General features: G+C 37.4%; 1 protein-coding gene across 1 annotated transcript in view; it reads right to left on the reverse strand.

The window, feature by feature from the left end:
* The window catches only part of TMEM163 (transmembrane protein 163), an 80,369-nt gene that overhangs the window by 26,817 nt on the left and 29,278 nt on the right, over window positions 1-24,274 (reverse strand). The window contains exons 3-4 of the mRNA XM_065750343.1: window positions 8,219-8,262; window positions 7,028-7,119 (exon numbers count right to left, since the gene is read on the reverse strand). Of these exons, the coding sequence (XP_065606415.1) occupies window positions 7,028-7,119; window positions 8,219-8,262 (136 nt within the window). The remainder of the gene's footprint in view (window positions 1-7,027; window positions 7,120-8,218; window positions 8,263-24,274) is intronic.

Below are 24,274 nucleotides of genomic sequence, written 5' to 3' on the forward strand. Positions count from 1 at the left end.
TGACCAAACCTGAAATAATAATGTCACATGGTATCATCTGAACATAACCATGACAGAAAAATTGATTTCAAATACTTTGGAAGGAAAGGCTTGCTGTGTTTCTGTGTCCCACCTATCTCCAAATTTTCTTAATGAGTAAGAAGTCTTTACACAAATTCTCTATCCATTAACTCACATCTGCTCACCAACACACTGACCAGCCCACCTCTGTTACCAACAGACATGGTTCTGCAGGACTTGACAGTTTGACAGCTCTTTAAAGAAGACATTCAGAAATTTTCCCCAGCAAGTGAAGAGAAATAGCATGCACACTCTTATTTCCCCTGGCCTCCAAAATGAACTGCACGAGATACTGAAGAGCAGAAGAAAACAGATGCCCAAAGAGTATTTATATCCATATGATACCCATGCTGACATAGGGAATACTATGGCAAAGAACATATCCCTCAGGTATTTTCAGAGTGGGTGTCTACTTACTGCACAGAGTTTTATAGATGATTCTGTTACTGCTGTTTGCTTAACTCTAAATTGCAGAGAGAAGGTAACTAAGCAACTGGTAAGTGTTTCTGGACACTTGACTAGGCTTCTCCAAAGGTTAAATGCCTAAGAAGATGTAATGTTATTACAGAAAAGCTGTTCAAAGCTGTATCCATCTCCTAGAAAAACATCCACTGGTCCATGGCAGTATTTTGAAACACTGACATGGCCTGTAGCTGCACTGCTCCATTTACCTGAGCATGCTACTTGTCAAAAGCTGGTTGTAACGCATATTTTGTGAGAAGGAAACTGGCAGTGTAGTTCCAATGATGCTTAAATAAATAAATAAAGGAAAATGATTAGTACCCTGGTACATTTGTAGTCATGAGGTGTTCTAAACTGGCTTTTGGAATCATTAGTATGTTTCATTAAGTGTTTTTAAATATTCTAACTCCCATGTCATACCGTTACACACCCCAGTATTTCAACACCAGTGCATAAAGTCCTAAAAAAAGTCAAAGTACCCTTATTCCTGTCCATTCTACTCTTCACTGTAGCCTGCATTGGATATCTACTTAGCAATTTCTTAGAGAAGTCCTCCAACATCCATATCTCTGTGTGCATACGTTGTGTAACACATACAGAATTAAAAAGGAATGTACACATCTTACAGTGAGCAGCACAGAGGTTTGGCAGTGAAGTCTGTAAGAGATTTTCTAATTGTTGCATCTGGCATGCTCATAACGAGCCACGTTTCCTATTTACACCATTCCTGAGGAAATGTAGAATATTTTTCTTATAGCTGTAGCTCACACTAAAAAATTCTTAGATTTCTTACAGCTCTGCTTTTCTAGTTGTAAAAATGGATACTGGTTCATCCTCACATTAATTTAAGAATCTATTTAGAGTCAAATCCTCAGGGCATGCATTTTTCACTTTGCCAATAGGTTTTGCACTCTGACAATATCAAATCTAGCCGCCACAGCTCAGGTTAATATATGGAGATTAAAGTTAAGTTACTGACATACAGCAAAGCTTTTAGACAACATCTAATAACAAAGCTGCAAAGACTGCAAAATCTTCCCAATTTTTGATTCATTGTTTCTAAATCTAGCATAAGGTGGGAAAAAGTATGCAAAATAAATACAGAAACAGAGATAATTTAAGCCACCTACTCTTCCGAGTGAAGCATCATCTTACCCATAAAGAGCACTCCAGAATAATATGCTGCTTCACTGTAGACAGGAATGCCTATTTTCACCTGGCAAAAAGCTTTCTCAGCAGCAGGTGGAGGCGTGACAGATATCTGCAGCCTCGGCTGACACACAGGAGACTCCATCTAATTCCTGTTATTTTAAGTTAACGTTTTGAATGACAGATTCACAAATATTACCCATTATAGAACTTAATTTTTTTATTACAATAGTAAAAGTAAGAATAGCTGGAGTTTGATAGTCACAATAAAAAAATTAGTGAAAACGACAGTTGTTTGCTCTTGGTTTTATCCTGTGTGCTCATTATGAGTAAGGTTTCTTATTTACTCTGTCACTGGCTTAATTGGTTCTCAGGAAACAGAGAGTTTAACTTGATACCACATACAAAATAACATATAATAAACATCAGCTGCAGCTGTCAAGCATTGCTGTGTTATATATGCTGCACAGAGTTAGACTTTGCAATACTAAAGATACAAGCATAAAAAAAAAAAAGAAGTGCTTGAAAAAAATCATAGGAGCATTGGGTCCTAAGGGCACGAGCAGAAACTCAGCCCCTGCACTGCATTGTAGCAAAATGCAATTGGAGCTCTATAACATAGCAGTGTTACTGATTTATAACCTAAAAAGAGCATTACTCCATTTGAACTGAATATTTGACCTGAGGCTGCCAACTACATTAATTTACAATGAGCCATTTCCTGAACAGAAGGAGAATCACACAGGAGATGTTTCCTTTGTTCACGGGTTTGAGACTTTTCCAACCAACTGTACATTAAAAGTTTTATCTTTCACAGACTTTTCACAAGCCTACGTGACCTAAGTTTGTTATTCTGTTTTTTCAGTCTTTCATTTTTTTAGTGGCAGTTATCACTGTTTCCTCATACTCAGTTCCACCGCTTCAGTTCACATTCTCCATCTCTGAATTTACCTGATCAAATCTCTGACCTTTGTCTGTATAGCTAGGTACTATTTCCACCTCTGGTGAGACATTTTTCCAAGTCCCTAATGACCCAGGCTTCTATTAAGAAATGACTTTACAGCTATACTCTGGCTTTATTTATGTACATGAAAAACTGCTACTACCTCATCAGTTTCAATAGATTTCTTCCATCATCAAAACCTAGAATTGCTTCAGCATCCCAAGAAGCCATTATGTTGTTAAAAATAACCAAAGGGCAGAATATTCAGGAATATATTTACACTGCTCACATCTCCTGGTGCATCCTGAATTGCCCAGTGACAGCTTGATATAAAAGCAGCCAGAAGACTGGCTTCAGAACTTTAACCTGGCACAGATTTTCTGCACGTATATCTCCATAGAGATCCCTCATCCAGTGACAGGACAAGAGGCAATGGCTACGAACTGGAATACAAGGAATACTCATCTGAAAAAGGCTATGCAGAAAGGTTTCAAAGCCTCCATCCCTGGAGATATTCACATCCCAACCAGAAAAGGGCCTGAGCAACCTGCTCTACTGACCTTGCTTTGAGAGGAAATGATCTCCAGAGGTGTTTGCCAACCCCAGCCCCTCCACAACACCACACTTACAGTAGAAAGTCTGCAGGCACAGTGCCATACAAAGATTCTCATCATTAAGTAGTAAAGCAGTTGCCCAAGGTGCACAGGTAGTCATTCTACTGTATTTTTAACAGCTATATCAGAGTTTAGTTCTTTCTCTTATGAAGAAATAGGGGGAACTACAAGGACTTTTAGTCATATGTTTTTATCTTTTGCTGAAATTCAACATTACTTCTCTAGTTATCTCAGCACACTCCTCTTTTTGGATTTCTCCATCATTGCTTTTTAGATAATTCACTCAGTACCTCCAAATTCCCATTTGTAACCCAGCAGATCATGCCAAGCAAGCCAAGCACTCAGAAACCATATTCTCTGACTTTCTTTCCAATTATTTGCAGTCTTTCCCAATTCCTCAAGATCTACAATTCTTTCAAAAACTTTTAAAAAACACATGTAAACACCACAGCCTGTGTTGAGCAGTGGAGAGACTTGGCCCTTTCATTTATTTGACTGCTGAAACAGAAAGACAGAAAAGTGAGAAGCTATCCAAGGAGTATCAGTCACAAACATTTGCAGGGTTCACCCCACTCCTACACACACTATGATTAACGAGGCAGCTAGACAGAATCAAGCAGTGTCTCCTATGGCTTACAATCTTATAGTGGCTTATATCTGATCTTTGTGAATATTCACTGTATGTTCAAAGCCATTAGGTAATAATAATAAATATAATTAGGTAATAATAATAATAAAAATAATGCATACAAAAGAAATTATAACTTGAGACACACCTCAAAGCCAACCAGGTAAATCTTTTCACAGCAACCTAAGAAAAATTCTCTGTCAATAGAAGACTTGAATAACCTTTAAATCCAGCTCTTTGGGCCACCAATTTCAAAGAACTTTCAAGCAGGGTGAATCCCAAAGGTAAGTTAAAATATATTTTAGGCTACATATGTGAAATGCCATGAGAATTATCAAAGATGTACATTGCAATACATGTACACCAAAAAGTACCTTCTCCTCTTGCTCCAGAAAAGGAGAGAAAGCAAATGAAGTAGCAAAAGGTTAAACTCAGCAGGACACATTTTAAGGACTACAATCCCCCTGAAGTCAAATGATAACGTATCAGTTCAACTTAACAGAACTTGGCACAGAGCAGTTTTCTGCTGTTCATTCTGAGTACTTGCACATGAAATGCTACATCTCTCACTTCCATATGGCCACATTATAGCAAGACTATTCTAGATAAAATACATTATTTCATATCTTAGCATCTCATTGTAAGTATTTAATTGATCATAAATAATGATTCAAGCTGTATTCTCTGAATCTTTTTCTAGAGTTCTGTTTTCCTCTCTACATTTATATCCTCTCTCAACAAAACCTGACAGGGCAGGATCTACCTTCACCCTTCAGTGAAAGGTTTTCCACTGATTTCAGCAGATTCTGCATCAACCTCCTACTGTCAAGCTGATAAAATAGCACTTTTTATACATTTGTAATACATAATTTATTGGCAATTTCATGTGGTGCCTGCCAAGGAATTTGGAATACAAATTATTTTCATATACATTAAGAGTCACACAAATTTATTTAAAAAAAAAATGTACACATCTCACTGATAAATGCAGAAATGTGTTTATAGAAATGCTGAGTTTTGTGCAGGCTTTTGGCTTCTACTCAAAAACAAGGTATGGCTAGGCAAACAGAAACATGAACAACACACAGCATGGCACAAGCATCTACATAAATTATGACCAAACTATCCAGGAGTCTTAAAGTTGGCTTTCCCTGGCACAAACAAAACAAGAACTGTGAAAGAACAGTTAGGTGCAGTTATAGGCATGTACAATAATTACTTAAAAGTTAAGTACGCAGCCAGTAAGACAAACATTGTCCCAGCAGAGAGAAAAATCAATTGCATGTGGGCTTTCAAGCAAGAGATTGATTAAACACAACAGGAAACTAGAAATATGCCTCTTTCAAAAATCTGACCCAGTAGGAACTGCCTTTAGAGATAAAATCATCTTTGCTTGTCTGTAAGACGATCATTCTCCTGTCAAATCTAGAAACTGAGCAATAACCAGACTGCCTAGCCAGTGATTAATATTTCCACCATATCCCTGTATTCATTTACTCAGTATCCCACCACATAACTTTAGCTGTCTTCAACTAGAGGGCAAGGCGGCTTAATATAGCTTTATGTAAAGCAGAGGAATTATATGAATGCAAATTAAAAAAAAAAGAGCATAAAAAGCAGGAAAATATGTTTGCCATTTCACTTGTTCACTTTGTTGGCTTAGCCATAGGGATATGTTGATTCTTCTTTTGTACTGGGATTTATTTTCTCTATAAAGTACTTAACAATGTTCACTGCTCAGCAGAAGGAGATTTCAAAAATATGTTAATTAAATGTTGACAGGAATCTCTGTGGACGCCCACAAAAGCAAGATACACAGGAAATTTCTGCTAAGACCTCCAAATTTGTGCAGATAGACTAATTTTGATCACATATTCCTGCATTTATTTTTATGAATCAATGCCACATCAATTTTCTGTGACCATTTATTCCAAACTATTATGCGTGGAATCCTGCCAGAAAGGGATTCACAGCACTGACCAAGCTGTTGCATGAGCCCTAGTTAATGAATTTAAAAATACTGCTTACTGATTTCTTAGCTCATAGGAAAGAATTATGAAGACATGTTGTAGTTCCTTCTGCATATTTTTTTCACTTGAGTCGACCAGTGATAAAAAAGCCCATTTTCATTCAGGCATCTCTTTTTGTGGAAGAGACTTCATTAGAAGTGTTTCAGGACAAAAACTATCGTGACCCCCAATAGAATATAATGATTCCAGGGACAGCAGAATTATCTTCAAACAAGCCAGATGAGGTACCACTAGATAGCAATACAGAATGAAAACAGGGCAGATAAACACACTACAGTTTTTTATCTCACTGTACTATAAATATGTGTAGGAGGTAAGTTGTCTTTATGCACTATCTGGAACAACTCCTTAGCCAGTGCCAACCTGATCTTCCCAGGTACCACATTTATCACCAGAGAAAATGCTACATAATTAAATAACACAGTCTCCACTATGATCAATACAGTGCTGCCAACTAAAGATTATTTTTTCCCATAGGATTCTTACAGCAATCATTAAATATGTTTTCTTTTCAAGAAAATACATCTTTCCCTAGAGAAGAAATGCAAATACTGGTATACTCTTATTTACCAAGAGAATAGTAGTTCTGCAATAAAAAGGGGATCTGTGTGTATGTCTCTCTTCCTGGAGTAGTACAAATTATGCCATCCTATTATCAAATCAGCAATAGAAACTCAGCCTCATCAGATGTTCTGTAACATCAACTTCTAATAACATCACAAGCAAATAAAGTGATTTACATCCAAGAAGGTGTTTGACATATATTCAGTGTTTTTAAAGGAGGCACGCACATAATATAAACATCAATTCTGAAGAGATACCCCAAGAAGAGTAACAGAGTAAGATGCAAAGTAGGAGATTTATAGTCCATTGCCGACTGCAAATACAATTCTTCTAACACAAATGCTGCAAAGAAAAAAATCCCAAACCCTAACAGAAAATGAAAATCACAAACATAGGGAAATCTGCTCCAGTACAGTTTATGTGTTTGGGCCCAAGCAGTAAATGGGCATAAGGAATGAACACTTGCTGACATGACAAAACATTTTTTCCTCAAAGCACTGGAATCTCTAACATCACAGCTTGACAGCCAAAGCTCTGCAGGCCTATATCTAAGCCAAAAGCAATTAAGTGTACTTACATATACTCCCTGTGTGCAGAATGTACAGCAGCTGCGTTGCTGTAACGCCACAAAACTATCGCTGATGATAAAACATCCAGGGTAGCATCAAACTGAAAGAGATACAGAGTCAACTGTTTTGTGAGCCATTAATATGCCCATGAACAATAGCAGCCATGTATTTACCATCCTGCTGCACAGGCACAAGGCAGCTTCAAATAAATCATTTTAATGAAAAGTAGGATTTACATTCATTAAATTGGTCTTGCCATGTATTACTGCACAATGATACACTTCAGAGCTCGTTCGGTCCATCAAAAGTTTAAGAACTTTCTACTTGTAATCCACGTGGAGGACATAACAAAAAAAAAACAACAAAAAAAACCTGACACTGTGGCACCACAAGAGTTAGAATACAATAAATATGATACATATTCAAAGATTCTAAAAGGAAAGTGTTTGAAAATGCCTGTCAAAAATTTATTTTCACTGAAAATTCATGAATTTTCTTCAGTAAGAGGTTTTGTGCCAAAGCAAAGAACTTTTATCTTATTTTGTCCAGATTTTGTATTTTTTCCCATTTCAATCTTTAAACAGAATGTTTGTATTTCCAGCAAACGAAGTCATGACTTCAGGTAAGATCTAAAAACTTCAAAAGATATGTTTGTGCCACTATAAAACCTTTCATACGTCAAACTTTCTATAGACTCAATCTGTCCTTCAAATTGAAAGAAAAAGCCAAAATGTTTGAAACCAGGCATTACACACATTATAAGGAAATTTTTGCTCTGCCACTGATCAGAAGAGCCATGGCAACTACTAGAAAAGTGTCATCCCAACGTCTGTTTTAGTTTTACCCTAGACTTCCAATAGAAAGGACATGCAACAACTTCAGAATTCTGCTCAAGATCAACAAGAAAACGGAGTAAGTTGATGGATTTTGTAAAAGAAAACCAAATCTGGTGGATAATACCTACCAAAAATAAGATGTAAATATTAACTCCTGTGTAAGTGTTACTAATCAGACACCAAAAAAATTATAATGAAAATATTTTTTACTATCCCTTCCAAAGTCTTACTCCAACAGTAATTTTTCTAATCCACTATTGAATTTGTACATTACCATGAACTTACAAAAAAAACAATATTTTGTGTTCAGAAAAAGCACGTGAAGCAAACAGCAAAGAATATTTAACTCGTAATTCTACTTACAGCAAATCCAAATGATGATGCACTGTATCTCATTACGGAGACAGCTAAAGGAAAGAAAACATTATTTAGAATCATTTAATTATTTTTTTTTAATCCTTTCTTCTTCTCCCATCTGGAAACTACAAAACTAGTTTCAGCATATGGGCTTAATTTCACCCAGCTGTCACTAGAATGACCCAACCAGTGCTTGGAAAAAGGGTACAAGACCTGGAGGTCACTCGAGATGCTTTTCTTTCTTTCAAAATAGCAGTGGGACTAGGTTCAGCAGAGCATTCAGAAACTGGTGTTTATGAAGCATGCCGTCTTTCAGATGAGGCTCTGACTAAAAGAACTCCGAAAAATTCCTGTCTTTGAAGTGCTATTTGCTCCACCAAGGTACAAAAGCCCTCCTGACCACCAGCTGGATGACATAAAATTATGCAGGCCCATCCAGACACCTTGTCTGTCAACTTTCTGCCAAAAAGCCTATGTATAATTCACATAGCCTCAAGAAATGTTTCAAACTCCATTAAATCAATGATTTCCAAAAGCAGAGTAGTAACGGAAAACATTTTGACCAGCTCCACTTCATTCTGCCTTAAATTAAAACAACTCTTTAAAATGGGCTAAAGCTTAGGAATAAAAACAGTTTGTTATTTAGATCATTTCATTCTATGCATCCTAGCTGTACCATCTCACAGTCTTCAATTCTAGATAGTATTATACAATACAAAAAAAAAAAAAAAAAAAAAAAACCACCTTTAATAGCACAGAGAAATCCCAATGAAGACGCATATGAGAGGAAAAGCTATCACATCAACTGCAGCTTTTGGAGGTCAACAGCACTGCTATGGCTGAACAAGCCCCCAGCCACCTAACAGCTGTGGCTTCCTTACTGCATTTTGCAGACTGTGGGCTGAGAGCAGCACTAAGTGAACTTGCTCTCCTTGATTAAAATGCACGCAGCACTCCAGTTCCAGCAATAAAGTGAACTATGAATAAAGCACAGGATTAATTTAGCTGTTGGTAGAAAAAGTAGTAAATCTGCTAATTTACTATTAAAAATACATTTTCATAAAAATACTTGAGCTAAAAAAAAATGCTCATCAACAACTGTCAGTCTCAGGCTGACAAAAGCAATAGCTAGTTTTCAGTATTTCATCACTCATTAGCACACCTTCACACAACAGAGCTGCTGTGGTATGACTGTTCTTTTCAGTAATTGCAAACTACATTTCTGTGACACTTATCTGGATAAACAGCAATTAAAATCTCAGAATAGCTAACTCTTTGCTTATTCATCTAAGACCTAGGTCTGGCCACATGCATGCCATATACCACAAATATTAAGACTCTGTCATTACAAAACACAAAGAAAAGTCACCGAATTTCCTTTCCAGGTTCACCTTTTCCCAGTTGTAAAGTATTCAAACAGTTACAATGGATTTACATCACCCTCTCACTACTAAATCAAGTCTTCCCGTCCTTCATCTCCTAGGCGAAAAAAGAGCCTCTATTTCTTGGTCAGACTTGCAAGGCAAGAACTACACTTGACAACCTGGCATGAGCCTGCAGTGTTCCAGCTGCAAGTTTAAACACTTCATGGCATAAAAATATGTTTCCTATCAGATTGCCACTGCATGCTTCCTTAGAGATATACAGTTTCAAATACTACAGAAGTTGCACTATCAAAACTGGGCATTCACAAGTACATACAAACTTGCTGTGTTCTGGGAGTTGGCACCTTCATAGCCTAACATTCATTCAAAGACACACTTACTTTCTATTTCTAGACTGCCTTCAAAGTAGAATTCACCAGCCTCTTGCTGGCTAGTGAATAAGAGTAGTAGAAAGACTCTGTGAGGGATGGTATCCCTGGCAATCCCTTGGTAAAAGGCCACAGTAAAAGACCAAACGCTTAAGACCACCGGCTGAAGGGCTAGGGACACTCAGTCCTTGTGCCTCCAAGATTGCTGCCATACTCCATAAGTTACACATGGCATTGCAAGAATGGATTATGGAGCTCTTGCTGAACCTTTGCCCCATCCCTTCCTTTCTCCACAATACACATTCTCAGTTAATCTCAGATGAGCCTCTGATGTTAAAAGAATAATGAAAAAAATAAATAAAAAACAAAAGATTCCTAATCTCCATATTGAATCAGAGTGACAGGAAACGAGCAATAAGGAAAGAGTAGCACAGGTAGCTTACAAGTCCTGTGGAGCCACAGTATGCGTTTAGCAGCTACATTGACATGTTGGTGGGAGCCTGCTTTTAGCTATTCTATTGGCTAAATTGGACAGCATTTTATTACCTCTACAACAGTGCAGATAATCCTAATGCATTTTCCTGACATTTGTAAACAGAATTTGCAAGCGGTCAGAAACTAAAAATAGAGGCAGCACAGTAAGCCACAAATCTGCCACTGCTTCCACCTGTACAGCAACATCAATTTGTGAGGTCTGCCAAGACACAGGACAGATTTTCCTATAATTCCTTTACTCCCTTCCAAAGTAATTCCAAATAAAGAAAAATGTCCTCTTTCCCACAAATTCTGTCCTCAGCAAAATACATTTCCTTTTGTTCTGCTCCTTTGTGCCTCAGAAAAATCCTATGGCCCCTAACAGAATTGCACCAACGTAACTCTCCAGCTGCCTGGCCTGTCAGCCTTTGCCAGATTTAACCATCCCAAATGTGTTCCTGGAAACTGTGGACTCACAGGCATCCTGGAGCTCTCCTTTATCTATGTAGGGAGAGCACCTGATACCTTTTTTCTATAAACAGATATGGCAAGAAAAAGGACAGAAGATTAACTCTGCCTCCAGTTCTCCCAGCCAGACAGAATGAATGGTTCATAAAAGCATCTCCTCTGTCTCTCAGAAAATCTCCTACTGCCTACGCAGGCAGGGGTGGGACATCAATCTAGCATGTTCACCTTAATGTTAACCTTTTGACAGACTCACCTGTATGCCTGCACATAAAATGCTGGAGCTTCAAAACACACGACCTTCACTTAGAAGAAGTCAGGTTGACAATTTAAACATGACCGAAAATGTCAGGTTTATTACTATTGTAGTACTGTGCATAACTTGCAGGTTGTGCAGAGCAGAGCAAGAGGACTGGAAGTTGTAGTGCATCAGAAGTGAAACCAAAATAGTCAGTTTTCATCTCCCAGTGTCAGTAAAACATCAAAAACAAATATTTCAAAATAAATCCATTCCAAACGTGGGGAACTGAATGAGAAATACTTTTTTAAAAAGCCACAAAAAAGTTCCCCCCACAACAACCAAAGCCAAGAACAATCACAACTCTATTACCATTAAAACTGGACATAAATTCTGCTAATGTGTGCCAGGACCAGCTGCTACACACATATTTCCCCAGGTGCCTTTTTTCCCCGCACACAGAAATTTTGCTGGAGTGAAATATATGGAGTTTTATGCACATGCCCACAATTTCTGCAATAAGCTACAAATAACCATGGCACAGCCAGGACCTCACAGCTGATTGCGACAGACATTTAATCTGCATGGGCAGAGCCAGTGCCATCCATCAGTGTTATGTACACGTCATCAGTGGCAGTAACATCTTCTGGGCATATTTTCAATTTCATACACTCAGTTAATAGAATTTTGTTCGTTTGTTTCTTTGAATCTTTTGCAATGGTAAAATATTTAGCAACTACAAATTTCCATAACCTTCTTGACTTCAATAAGCTACATTATTGTGTATCATTTATTTTCCTCATTTATTTTCCTCATTTATTAATAAAGAACCAGTATTGTTCCAGGGCTTTGTGAAAAACTGTTTAATCCAAACAATTATTTGAAATTTGCTGACATCTTTGCAATTACGTCTGATTCCCACATTTCTTTTCTGAAACCACTCTTTTTTCAAAGTTTCAATTTCATAACTTAAATAATCTACTTTTTGTGGTTCCTGCAAAGAAATAAACTAATCAGTTCTCCCTTAATTCCCTTTGTTCACACATTTTATTGTGGCATTTTTCTTGCCACTGCATCACTGCCGTGTGGTATAGGACCTGAAGACTTCCATGTCCAATGTTACGTAGCCACAGTTCCAGCTCTCAAGCAGGGAGCTTGGATACAGCTTTCCCAAAATGGCTACTCAGTTGTAATGTTCTCAAAAAATAGCAAAGCAGTCCAGACCTGAAGTTTATTACTTACTCTCTTGACTCACTTCTGTGTAATTTGCTTTCATGCTCCTATTTATTACCAAAAGAGCACCCTGCACCAGGGGAGGGTCAGGCTGGGTGTTAGGAAAAGGTTCTGACCAGAGTGCTGCTGATGGAACAGGCTTCCCAGGGCAGTGGTAACAGCCTCAAGCCACTGGAGCTCAAGAAGCATTTGGACAGTGCTCTCAGACATAGGGTTTGGATTTTGGGAGTTTCCTGTGCAAAGCCAGGAGTTGAGGTTGATGATCTCTGTTGGTCCCTTCCAACTCAGGATATTCTGTGATTCATGCTTTGCATGTCCCACCAATGAGCAGACCAGCTCTGGAGCTCAGCAGGACAGAACCATGCTCTCTGGTTTTTAGAGCATAAACTATGAAACAATCCTACTGAAAAAAAAAAAAAAAAAAACCCTTCAGAAACGATGAAAAAATTATCCACGTGGAGAGAACAATCAATCTCTTTTCTCTACAGTACACAAGACAGTTCCCAAGAGCATACCAGTAATGTGAAAAGCAAGCAAGCACTGAATGACAAAGGGAGACAGATCAAGAGAAAATCAGTTACAGATTTCTGAAATAGTAATGTCTCTTTTAACAGCTGCTGAAATTACTTCCATAAACAACAAGCCTTCTCTGACATGCTTTGGTGGATATAGCACTAAAACATGGTAAATCAAATGCACCAGAGCAGTCAATGGTCCATGTCACTCTTACTAGAACAGCCAGGCTAAATAATATAAGGGAAGGCACACACACAGAGAAAGCAGGCAATTCCAAAAGGGCAGTTAACAGGGTTGCTCAGGAGCCCGTGCCATGGGCACAAGCACCATGCAGAGCAGTCACTGCAGTACCCACTCTGGGAGGAAGCAGGACCCCTCCTGCCTGGCATCCCACTGCTTCACATGCACCAGTGCTTCCTTTCTCACATGCCAACCTTCTGTTTTCAAACTACTTTACCTGAAAATAAATCATGAGAGAAAAAAAAAAGACGAGAGAGAGAATAAGGAGCACTATTTTGGTTTAGTTGGGGCTTTACAGGGGGCAGGAACAAGAAGAAAGTCGATATGTTATTGCTCCATTTTTCTCAGGCTGAGCTTCATCAAGATGCTAAATGCAAATGTTTGCATTTAAGAATAGGAATATTTTTAATGCTTGAAGTTGTATAAGAGACACACTTCTTTTTATTGCATGCACATGGTGAAAACACTGTGTTTGAACTTACAGGTGCACAGTTTAACCTGCTGCATTTCAAATGGGATCACATAAATCAACCCAAATAATTCAGTGCAGTGACATAAAAGTACACTGTCTTTTAGTAATGCCATGTACTACTGAAACTCCAATGCCAGACAACTGAAAAAGTTCAGAACATTGTGAATGTCTGTAACCTCACATTTACCAGGGAAGCTTTGCTGTTTGTAATTACAGCCCAAAAGCTTTGCAATTTCATGCTCAACACCAGCTTCCAAAGCCAAAGGCAGCAATTTGGCTCTAAACACAGACAAGGAATAGGTGGTACTTTGGCTAAAAAACGCCACAAATTACCAGAAATGTTGAGTGATTTGATGCTGAACAAACTCAACAACTGTTTCTAAAGACACGGGGCCAAGATTTGTAACTCTCTGTATCCAAATGAAGGTTATTTCAGATTTAATGACTCAGGAGACTCCCAAATGGTGATGTTTTCCCCATTTTGTTGATGTTTTACTGGCTGGAGGTAGAGGTAGAAGCATTCAGATCAACAGCACAAGGAATTAATTCTTAGGAATTTGGACGGTTGCTTTAACCTTAGTAAGAGAATAAGCCAGAGATGAAGATTTGTAAATGTTGGCTTAACTGGGTTTCTGGAAGCTTCACAGCAATCCAGGGTACTCAAGCTCACAGGATGTGCTCAGTCCACTAACAGCCTGAACAGAGGCTAAACATCTTTTACCGGTCATTGGAGATCCACAAGCTTAAATACTGCCACTTTACTCATGGTCTGCAAGGTTTGTGACCTGGGTTCACACTGGAAAAATTGAAATATCCTCTCAAAAACAAAGAAAAAGTGATTTCATAGGCAAGCTCCGGCTCAGATATATTACTGTAGAATGTACATGCATGGATTTAGGCTAGCTACAGAGCCCAACCAATGATGAATATCTAGATACATGTATATAAAAAGAGAATAGATGTAGCAATAAATTAGAAAGTTTTCTAGAATAAATACAACATTTTGCAAACAAATTATAATTTTTTTTCTTTGCTTATGTTCCTTCTCTGCTTTTTCTTATTTATCACAAAGGATAAACATTCCCTGAGCTATGTTTATCACAGGTAAATAGTAAAAATACATATTTTTATTTACTACTACCACTGAAATTACTTGCATCTCTCTAAAGGGCAGAGTTACTGTCATTACCTATGACTCTATTACATTCAGATGTGAACAACGCAATGCTATACCAACGCACTAAAATCACTCTGAAACCATGGCCAACAAAGGATGTAACTAATTAACCAGAATGCCTTTCCAGCACCCCTCTAGACATGGTTTCTCATTAATAATGTATAAAATAACAAATTTCACTTTAAAATCCTACAGTAAATGTCTGCAGATTGTGTTGCCTGTACGACACCACTGACTAGTTCCCCAGTCACGTGGCCACACAGCCATAATTGCAGTGACCTCAAAAACAATCCAAAACAATCACAGCAGTCTCTCCACCTCACAGGTAAGAGAACTGGATAGAGGATTCTAAGAGATTTGAAGGTAATGGAACCAGAACAACTGCACTCTGAAGAGAAAGTATAATTGTTGAGAAAGGCAGCTAGATCCATGTGGCTGTCACATGATCACACATCATGGTCCCTTTGTGCGTAACTTTTGGAAAGCCCTTAAAAATTCCCTTTTTTAGAGTTCTTAATTATAAAACACCACTGAAGAATTCCAATATTTCAGGGTATTACGCACATGAAAAGTAGTTTGCCATATGGAAGCAACTAGCAACTCTGCAAAGAATGACAGCAGGCTCCAAGAACGTCATCATTTGAAAAAGTTTAGTATGATAATTTGCCTTTTGTGATATTGCACATTCTAAAAGCACCACCTTAACTTTTAGAAACACAAAAGTTAAAAGCTGAAAATGGTAACCCAGTTAGAAATTATCTTTACAGCATTCCCTTAACAGTTGTAAGATACTCTATTTTTATACAAGAAGTATTTCAACAGACTTCTGGAAACCAAAGCAGACTTGTTTCTATACAGAAATACAGCAGCACTGTAAAAGTGTAACCGGTGCTGAATAAAACATAATGAAAATAAGTTTGGACTGCCCTTTATCTGACATTACTGTAATGTAATTACAACTTCCATAATTTTGTTAAATTAATTTTCCTAATATGTGATGTGACTAATGCAAATCCATTGATGTGGTGTTATTAAAAGAACTTTTTATTGCTATTATGAATAGTTTTTCTTTTTGCTTAAAAAGTCACATAACACAGACTCCAGAACACGAAAGAGACAATTTTTGGCCACCCTGGGTTTAAACATTTCTCAAAGTTTCTTAATTTGGAACACAGAAAAAAGACCTCACAAAACTGTGAGCTGGACAGCCAATAATGAAGAAACCCAAAATAATTATGAGAAACACGATAAACTATGTTAAAACTCAGGTAAAGGAGAAGAAATAAACCAGGCTGGTTGGTTTGACCCTTCACTTTAAACAATTTCCAGCATAAAGATTTAGCTGTGCTCTTTTTTGCAGTTGCATATAAATGCAACAGGAAATCTGTTAGAAGGAGTGGGGTAAGCTATTTGCTTGACACCTTCCTTGGTATTTTTGTCTGGTTCCTCCCTCAACTAACAGGTGGCAAGTCCTGCTCTAGAGGAGGATAAACAGAACGAGAATAAACTCTCTGCAAATATGCATTTGTGACTTAGAAATCAAGATTGCTACCTTCAGTGGAGCCTGTTTGCGACCAGCTCTGGTTCACAAAGGATCCTGGGACAGGGAATTGTCATTCCAGCCTGGAAGCCAGAGGGAAAGAGCACAACCCAACGCAGATCTGCCCCATGTGGCAGCACAGCAAGCTTTCTTTCCAGAGCCAACTGATCTTCCATGCAGGTCAGCACCATCCACAGCATTTCTTACACTAACCAGATACTCATGTCACCACTGAGTCCCTCCATCAATAATGGGAGCAGGGCAAGAGAGAGCTTAAGAATGCTTGCCTTTATTCCCCTACACACTGCTTTCATGCAAAGAATGGAACACAGTACAGCGAAGACAATACTAGAAGAAAACCATGCTCACATCACCGTGTCTCACATTACATGTTTGCTCACTGAACATTTTAATGACATTAGAAATATAAAAAAACAGGATTTGAGCTGGGAAGCTTTTTGATCATTGAAAAATAATTTGTCTTCTTTACATCCTTCTTCATCATCCCTATAAATTTAAGAGTCAAGCTACATATCACAGTAATCCCCATTTTAATTAGATGGTTAGCAAGCTGATCCAGAACCAAAACAAGCTGACAAATACAATTAAACAGTTGTCAGAACATAGCACAATATTGCAGAGAATTTGTTACAAAGAGATGTTAAGAATGCAAGGCATTCCAGACACCTCTGCAAACTAATGAAGAAATGCTAACTCCATGCTATAATATGCATTTAAAAACATTATTCCAATTTTAAGTTGCTTTTCGGTGTAGAGTTTTAGATACTCCTACTGATTGTTGGAAAGGCCATTCAGACTTTTAGGGCTGTAGATGCAGCCAGTGTTGGAATGGAGCCATTTAAAATCTCACACCTGTAAAATTCCCATGGGGGAGCTCCCACACTCTCAGAAACTTCTTTTTAAAAGTGCAAAAACCACTTGCAGTCTACTGGTCTATATACTCAAGAACTCATTTCTGCAGGGTGTTCGTCAGACACTAAAATTCAAACATAAAATTAATGTGTTGGAATAAAATGATACCTATTTGGAAACTGAACATAAATTGGACAACCTGAGCTATCAACACCTATTTACATGTATTGTATGATTGGATATCTTGTGGCACATCATCACCTAGAATCTTACCCAATAAATTCATTTCTATGATCAATTAACTGGAAAGCAAGTGATAACCATTAATATCAACTTGCTGTTCATTCAGACCAACCAGCCAATTTTACCTTGTATTTCAATTGCCAATATGAGTTCAGATCAAAGTAACATTTCATGTATATTCCAATTACTGTTAGAGAAGACTTATTCATACAAAGCAGTTAAATAGTCCAGGTAACTGCAAGTAAGATTACTGTTAAATAAAGAAGAGAATTGCAGGCTTATACATATACACACATATTGCTATTCATTGGGTGTAAACAAACTGCTGAATGTAGCGACCTCCAGCCAGGTCAGGTTATTCCCAGGGTACAGTGTCTATAAAGCACAGATGAAATGGTGCTTGCTGATTTCCTCCTAATGAAGATCATTTTGTAAGCTTAGAAGAGAAAATAGTAAGCTATCCAAGGATAGCTTGGATATCCAGCTCTTATTCTACAAAAGCAGCAGTCAGCCCTTAGTTGTATTTAGCGTTGTCTTCAATGGATGGTGTGTTAGTTCATTACTATCTAATAACTTTTCTATTCCCAAACACACTTCAAGCTGTGCAAGTCCAGAAGGCTTTCATTTTGCTGGATCTCATTTGCCCATATTTTTTTTTTTTTTAATAAAAGATATTTTGTTTCTTTTGTTGGCATTATTTCAGCTCAGCAACTAAAAGATTCCAAACCTTTTCCTTCTCATACAGCTGCTGGAATGTGAAAAATACAAAGTTTAAACTAGGTTATTAATTCTTCTTTTGTACAGATCACCTAACAACGAAAACTCAACCTCCATAGCCAGATTTAATTATAAAACCAAGTTCTGAACACAGACACTTCTGCCAAGGAAATCAAAAGTCAGGAAGAAGAAAAGGAAATCCTCTGTGATATATTTTTTATCTTTCTGGGCTGACATATAAGCAAACCTGTCAGAGAGAAAAGCAGCTGTCTGATAGTTCTCTGCTGACTGTGACTGTAGGAAAGAATTGAAAGCCCTTCAGACAAATCACTTTCTCAGAGTGCTAATCTTAGCAACCTATTGCTAAAGGGCCACAATAAAGAAGCTAGTCATCAGCCTTTCCTCAGTGCTGTAACACAGACACACTCTACTAGCAAGGATGACACAGAAAACAGGCACCTGGAACACACAGAACTGCACAGCCATCAGGCTTAGTGCACAAACCCGATATATTAGGTCAGCTGCGGGCTCTAAGCCATTCAGTAAAACCTACAATTAAATGTGAGTCTTAATAACAAATTCTTTCTTCTATGCTTTTAATAAGGCTTCACTTGTAGCTTTATAATAATCATAAATAAATAAAGTTTTTTGGAAGCATGTAATACTGGTGTTCCTAACAAAAACATTTGTATTAAAGTTTTCTTCCAGTTGCTCAATGTTGACAAAATAATAACCAGTATGAAATCCTACTCAGTAATATATAAAATCAGTCATGTTTTATTTACTGTGTGAAGTAACTATCTTGAGTTCTGAAAAAAGTGTATGTATATTAACAATATATTAATTTAAGTGAAAATAACTTTAAGATAAGATTATCAATAAGTAATGGCCCACAGGGTTATGAGTGCAAGTAAACTTAGCTCTGGAACAGATCACTTCATTAATAACTTGGTAATCACTTTCAACAAGTTCTTCTGTTGAAAATGAATTTTTTCCCAAACAGCAAATACCATGAAGAAAAAATGGTATTCATGAGGAGCTGTGAGTTAACACAACTGCAAGAACTTTAAATAAAACTGCCAATGACTTTTTTAATGCTGTACATTACTCAATAAAGATTTTTCTCAACTGTATCCTTCCGTCACAGAACACACACAGTGGTGATTTTTTGGTCCATAACTGTGACATTCTTTGATGACCAATTAGGTTCTAGATTAAATCTGCAGCTTTATGCTGACTCAAGTGGAATCAATGAATTTTTAAGTTCTACAGGAAAAGAATTTGTAAAAATGGGTGTTGGTGTCTGGAGCTGTACATAACTGAGCAAAGCAAAGACTAGATTATTAATTCCATGGCAAGTATCACAGAATGCAATTCTGAAGAGATAAGTTCACTGATACAGAAGTAAAGCTAAAAGAATATCTGTATGAAACAAATAAAAACGATTTTATAAATACTCTATAAATTTAGCTTTTTTATAAATTAATGGATGCTGCCTATATGCACCAATCCAGTTTCCCCTCATAGCTTGGGTTCCCCGTGCTAAGATTTTTTAAATTTCTGTCTTGCAGTGACCTGAAACGGATGTACAGCATCCCTTTCACAACTTTACTTGCATAGCTCCATACAAAATAAAAAATTGCTATCAAAAGAATCTCACTGTGAAACACAGTTAAACACAGAACTTCAAATAATACTTAACTGGTCTTATATGTCTGTTGTATTTGTGTACAATGAGATAAGCTGTTGGTTCATTTTTTAGAGCTAAAATACCCAACATCTTTTCTACGTCCTTCTTAAAGCAAGGCCAATGACAATGACGAAGACTCATCATTGCTGAGTTAGTCACCTTCTGTGCCATGGCATTTACAAAACACTGCTGATGTGAAATGACTCACTGCACTTGTGAGTATTTCCTGCACTTTCAGAAAGATGAGCATAGCATCACCACTGGTTAAACAAGGAGAGAACTGAAAAACAATCACTAAATGTAAGTGTAGTCATATGCCTCAATACAGAACGCATCATTAGATGCAGGTCTCAACCAGTGCCCATCAGAATCAATGGAATTATTTCATTTGATCTGAGCATACACTGGTCCAGATTTACAATTTATATTATAAATATTACTTTATTGTCACTCAATTTCAATGAGGAAGTATATACACTTAAATAAGTGGACTTTTAACCTTTTATAAAAATGCATTAAAACCTTTAAGAAGGGACCTAGTGTCCCTAATCACTCTTGAAGGATAGGTAAGGCTCTGTAACTAAAGATCTTCAATAACAGGTCTTATTTGTGAAGCTAATCAGCTCTTAATTAAACGTAAGAACATACGCTCTTTCAATGTTACCCTAAGCCCATAGCTCCCAACACTTTACTAATAGTTTGAGAAGCTGTAATAAAGTACAACAAAGCATAGTTCACATCAAATAATATTAAATAAAAAAAAGCAAAATAAGTCATTTGTATACATCTTTCAACTAAAGAAAGTTTAGCAGCGCAAAGCTAAGTGTGCTATGTTTCCATGTGTTTTCATGTTTACATAGGCACAAAAACACATTGGGAGGAAGTAAATCAAACTGAGCTGACAGATGTGGTAATATACTACATTTGTAGAAACACAGAATGGTGCCAATAGGCCGTGCGTGATAAGTTGTGAGAGGTTACACTACATCAAAGAACCCAAAAGATGAGTCACACTTAAGACCCATTAATAGCACACCCTTCCACAGACTCCAGCCATGAGCCATCTGCAGAAAACCAGAAATGGGGATAGAAAAGGGTTATAGGGTTATATATAGGGGCTTAAACAGTCTTCCAACTCAACCAGTGAAGCTAGCTATTCCTTTTCCCATCTTTCTAATACAACGTAAGCTGCCATAGCCAAATGAGAGAGGCAACATTCAATGGATGGGTTGCATGTTTCATGCCACTCTTCTGGCACTTGCTTGCTTACTTTTTTTAAACTACAGAAAGTCTTGATTCTAAATGAAGAAATCAGCAGGCCAAACAGAAACTGCTCTCATTCTTTTCAAGCACGGCACAACAGGCGAGCTGCTGGCTTCAGCTTGGGCTGAAGTCTTCTGCTTTATCCAGTTCTGACACCTTCAGTCGCTGCCATGACAACACTGACATAGCCACATGCTGTGAAGTGCTCTTACCTTATATATTGTATAAATGAAAATAAATCTTTCATATTCCTCAGGTTGCTATTGTTTCTGAAGTGGGTGCTATGTTCCTCTTCTCAGTGTTATTAGAGAGAAACATTATAAAAACCATTCATATCGTTATTCACCGAACACTGAAAAATGCTGACAACCCAACGTGGCATAATTTTCATTCTTTATGAGAGGCAGTACAGTAAGACACCATATCCCAGCTTCAGAGAAAAACAATTTGAACAAATTTTCTGTCTTGAAAAATTCAACACTGTTGGAAAACCAAGGACCTCCCCTATAACTTATGCACCACATGGAAACTTGCAACAACTCAGAGGAAAGGATTGTTTCTGAAAATTTTTCAACATTCAAAGCAAGCATTTCAGAGGGATCTTCAATTAATTGTTTTAATTCCTTTTCAGTAATACTTATTAACACTGAAACATTTCTCAGGGTAGCAGTGCTCCTCTCTGTCTCCAGCTGAGCTTCAAAGCACAGAGGTGATCACGCTTTCTTTCATACTTTCTGCACTTGAGAATCTGTAAAGAAAACCCTTAAAAGCAGAATACATCTTCTACTACCACAGACATGCAATTTTATAAGCAATAACATTATTTTCAATCCTACATTCAAAAAAGTAGTTGTGAGAACCCTAGAAATAAAGTACAGCTTCTTTATATTCGACTGAAGAAACATTAGAACCTCCCCATGAACACATAAAGAAAAAAAGATAATAAAAAAGCCGTTTCCAAAGGAAGAAAAAACATTCTTTTTTTCACTGCGAAGGCCTACAAAGACATCTACATAGGTATTCTAATTTCAAACTGGCATGCAGTTGATGTTATTATTTTACATCCCCGGTTTTGCTTCTGCTTGTTGTTTCAGTAGGACTGTCTTCTTGGGAGTGGATAACTGAAGCCACAACCTGTAGAGAGAGATCATAATTTCCACCCATGTTGGCAGAAATATGGATGAGTTTACTTAGTACTACCAATCCTATGAGTTCTATTCAGTCCTATTACTGTAGCAGATGTTGTTTTCATTTAGACAGTGTATTTAAACTGCCCTAATAATCCATATTTTTGAGTTTCTTTACTAAAATGGGAATCAACCTCTTGTGTGAGCTATTTCAGGCCCTTTTCTTTCCATGCAAAGAATATGGAGCTTCTCCTACCATCTCATAACTTGACTTACATACAGATATTCCAGAGTAAAATGACACCGGGAAGCCTCATAGCACATCACTTGCTGGCAAATACAAAGTAATAATCTAAGGTCCTTCAGGGAAGTTGCACGAGACAGGATTAAGCTCATTTTTATTAGTCCCTGGATTTTCTTTATAGATAAAATTGATAATATTAGATAATAACAGGAAGTACATGAAAATAAACAAAACATTTCATCTTATTTTTCTTTTAGACTCACGTTTCTGCTGTAGCATTTAAATAGAGTTAATCAGTTCCCTCCAGAGCAAAGGCAAGTACTATGACAGAACCAAACAGCTCAAGGGATGTTCAGCAAACACATTTAATCAATGCTTGCTCCTTCTGGAATAAACAGGATGTGCCTCTGCATCAGATTTAGCCATTGTCTACTGTTTGAAGCGTACTGTAGTTTCTGTGTATGCCATAGTATGATTTGGATTGAGGAGAAAAGGCCATTAGTGTTATTCTAAAACTGTACTGCTATGTCCAATTTTTAATTTAATGAAGATTACCTAATTTACATCTGAAAACCTGCACCTACTCCAAATGAGCAAGTTAAAGAATGCATGTGCAGGGCTAGAGCGATGGTGGGAAGGCAGATTTAAATCTACTGTGCCAAGCTTCCTATTCTGTATGAGCATGCAAATTATTAGCACTAGAATAAGGGTTTCATTAAGCAAATGAATAAAATCTTGAATCAGAAAGAAGGGTAATACTGTGATAAATGCAGACATCTCAAATTTAATTATAATGGAAAATGCAAACATGAGCACAGATAGCATTTGCTGGCACAATGGGCTGATGTGTCATTTTAGATAGTGATAGATAAGCAGTTTAGTCATAACATGCATTAAAGAAAGGATTAATGCAATGAACATTTGAATAAACAGGTGTCAATTAGTTGTCTTGATTCTGTAAACCCTCACAGAAATTTCAGATTTCAGCACACTTCAGCAAAATGAATATCTCATTTAAACTGGTAGGATTGCCCAAATTCTCCTAATTAACTCTATATTCTTCATTATTTCAGTAGATTGTAGGGTAGTTTAGAAAAGATTTGGAACCTTCCTGACCTATCACTTCACATCCCTGAAACACATTAAGGAAAGATAACACAGGGCCATTCTTGCATCCAGAAACATAGATTCCTTTTATCTCTGGAGCCAAATCATGCAATTCCAATTTCCCATTAATAAGATAGCCTTTTAGAGAGTTATTTGCTAATTATCCTCAGTAGGATTTCAGCAGATGAAAAACATATACAGCAAAAAACAAAACAAAACCATAAAGATAGACTTCTCTAAGAAATGCAGCACTTTAATACATAGCACAATATGGGAATATACCTCACAGATTCTTGGGGATGCTTCAACTCTTGGCATCCTAGGAGTAACACTTGGATGTGTCAACTGCTCCTCAGGCAACAGAGCAGCCAGGGTCCCTTACACTCTGAAATCACCCAGCACTACACAGGATTTTAAAATAAGGTTATTTTTACAAAACAGCATATTTAAGTAACTACTTGTCAGATGTGGGAAGAGGCACAAAATCTAAGTGCTATGTCTAAGGGTTGTGTGGCATTTATTAGCAATGGGAATTTCCTTCTCTTTTATTCTGCCAGCAGAGCTGATGACAGGCACAAGAGAGATTTTTGCACTTGTTATGACCAAGGACCAATCCTCAAACAAGGCAATATTTCCACACCATCTATTCCCAAACAGCAATGCCTGAGTGCAAATTTTCCCCCGTACACC

This window comes from Cyrtonyx montezumae, unplaced genomic scaffold (genome assembly GCF_038088225.1).
Source record: "Cyrtonyx montezumae isolate F1298 unplaced genomic scaffold, pur_monq_1.0 scaffold_7, whole genome shotgun sequence".
Taxonomy (NCBI): Eukaryota; Metazoa; Chordata; class Aves; order Galliformes; family Odontophoridae; genus Cyrtonyx; species Cyrtonyx montezumae.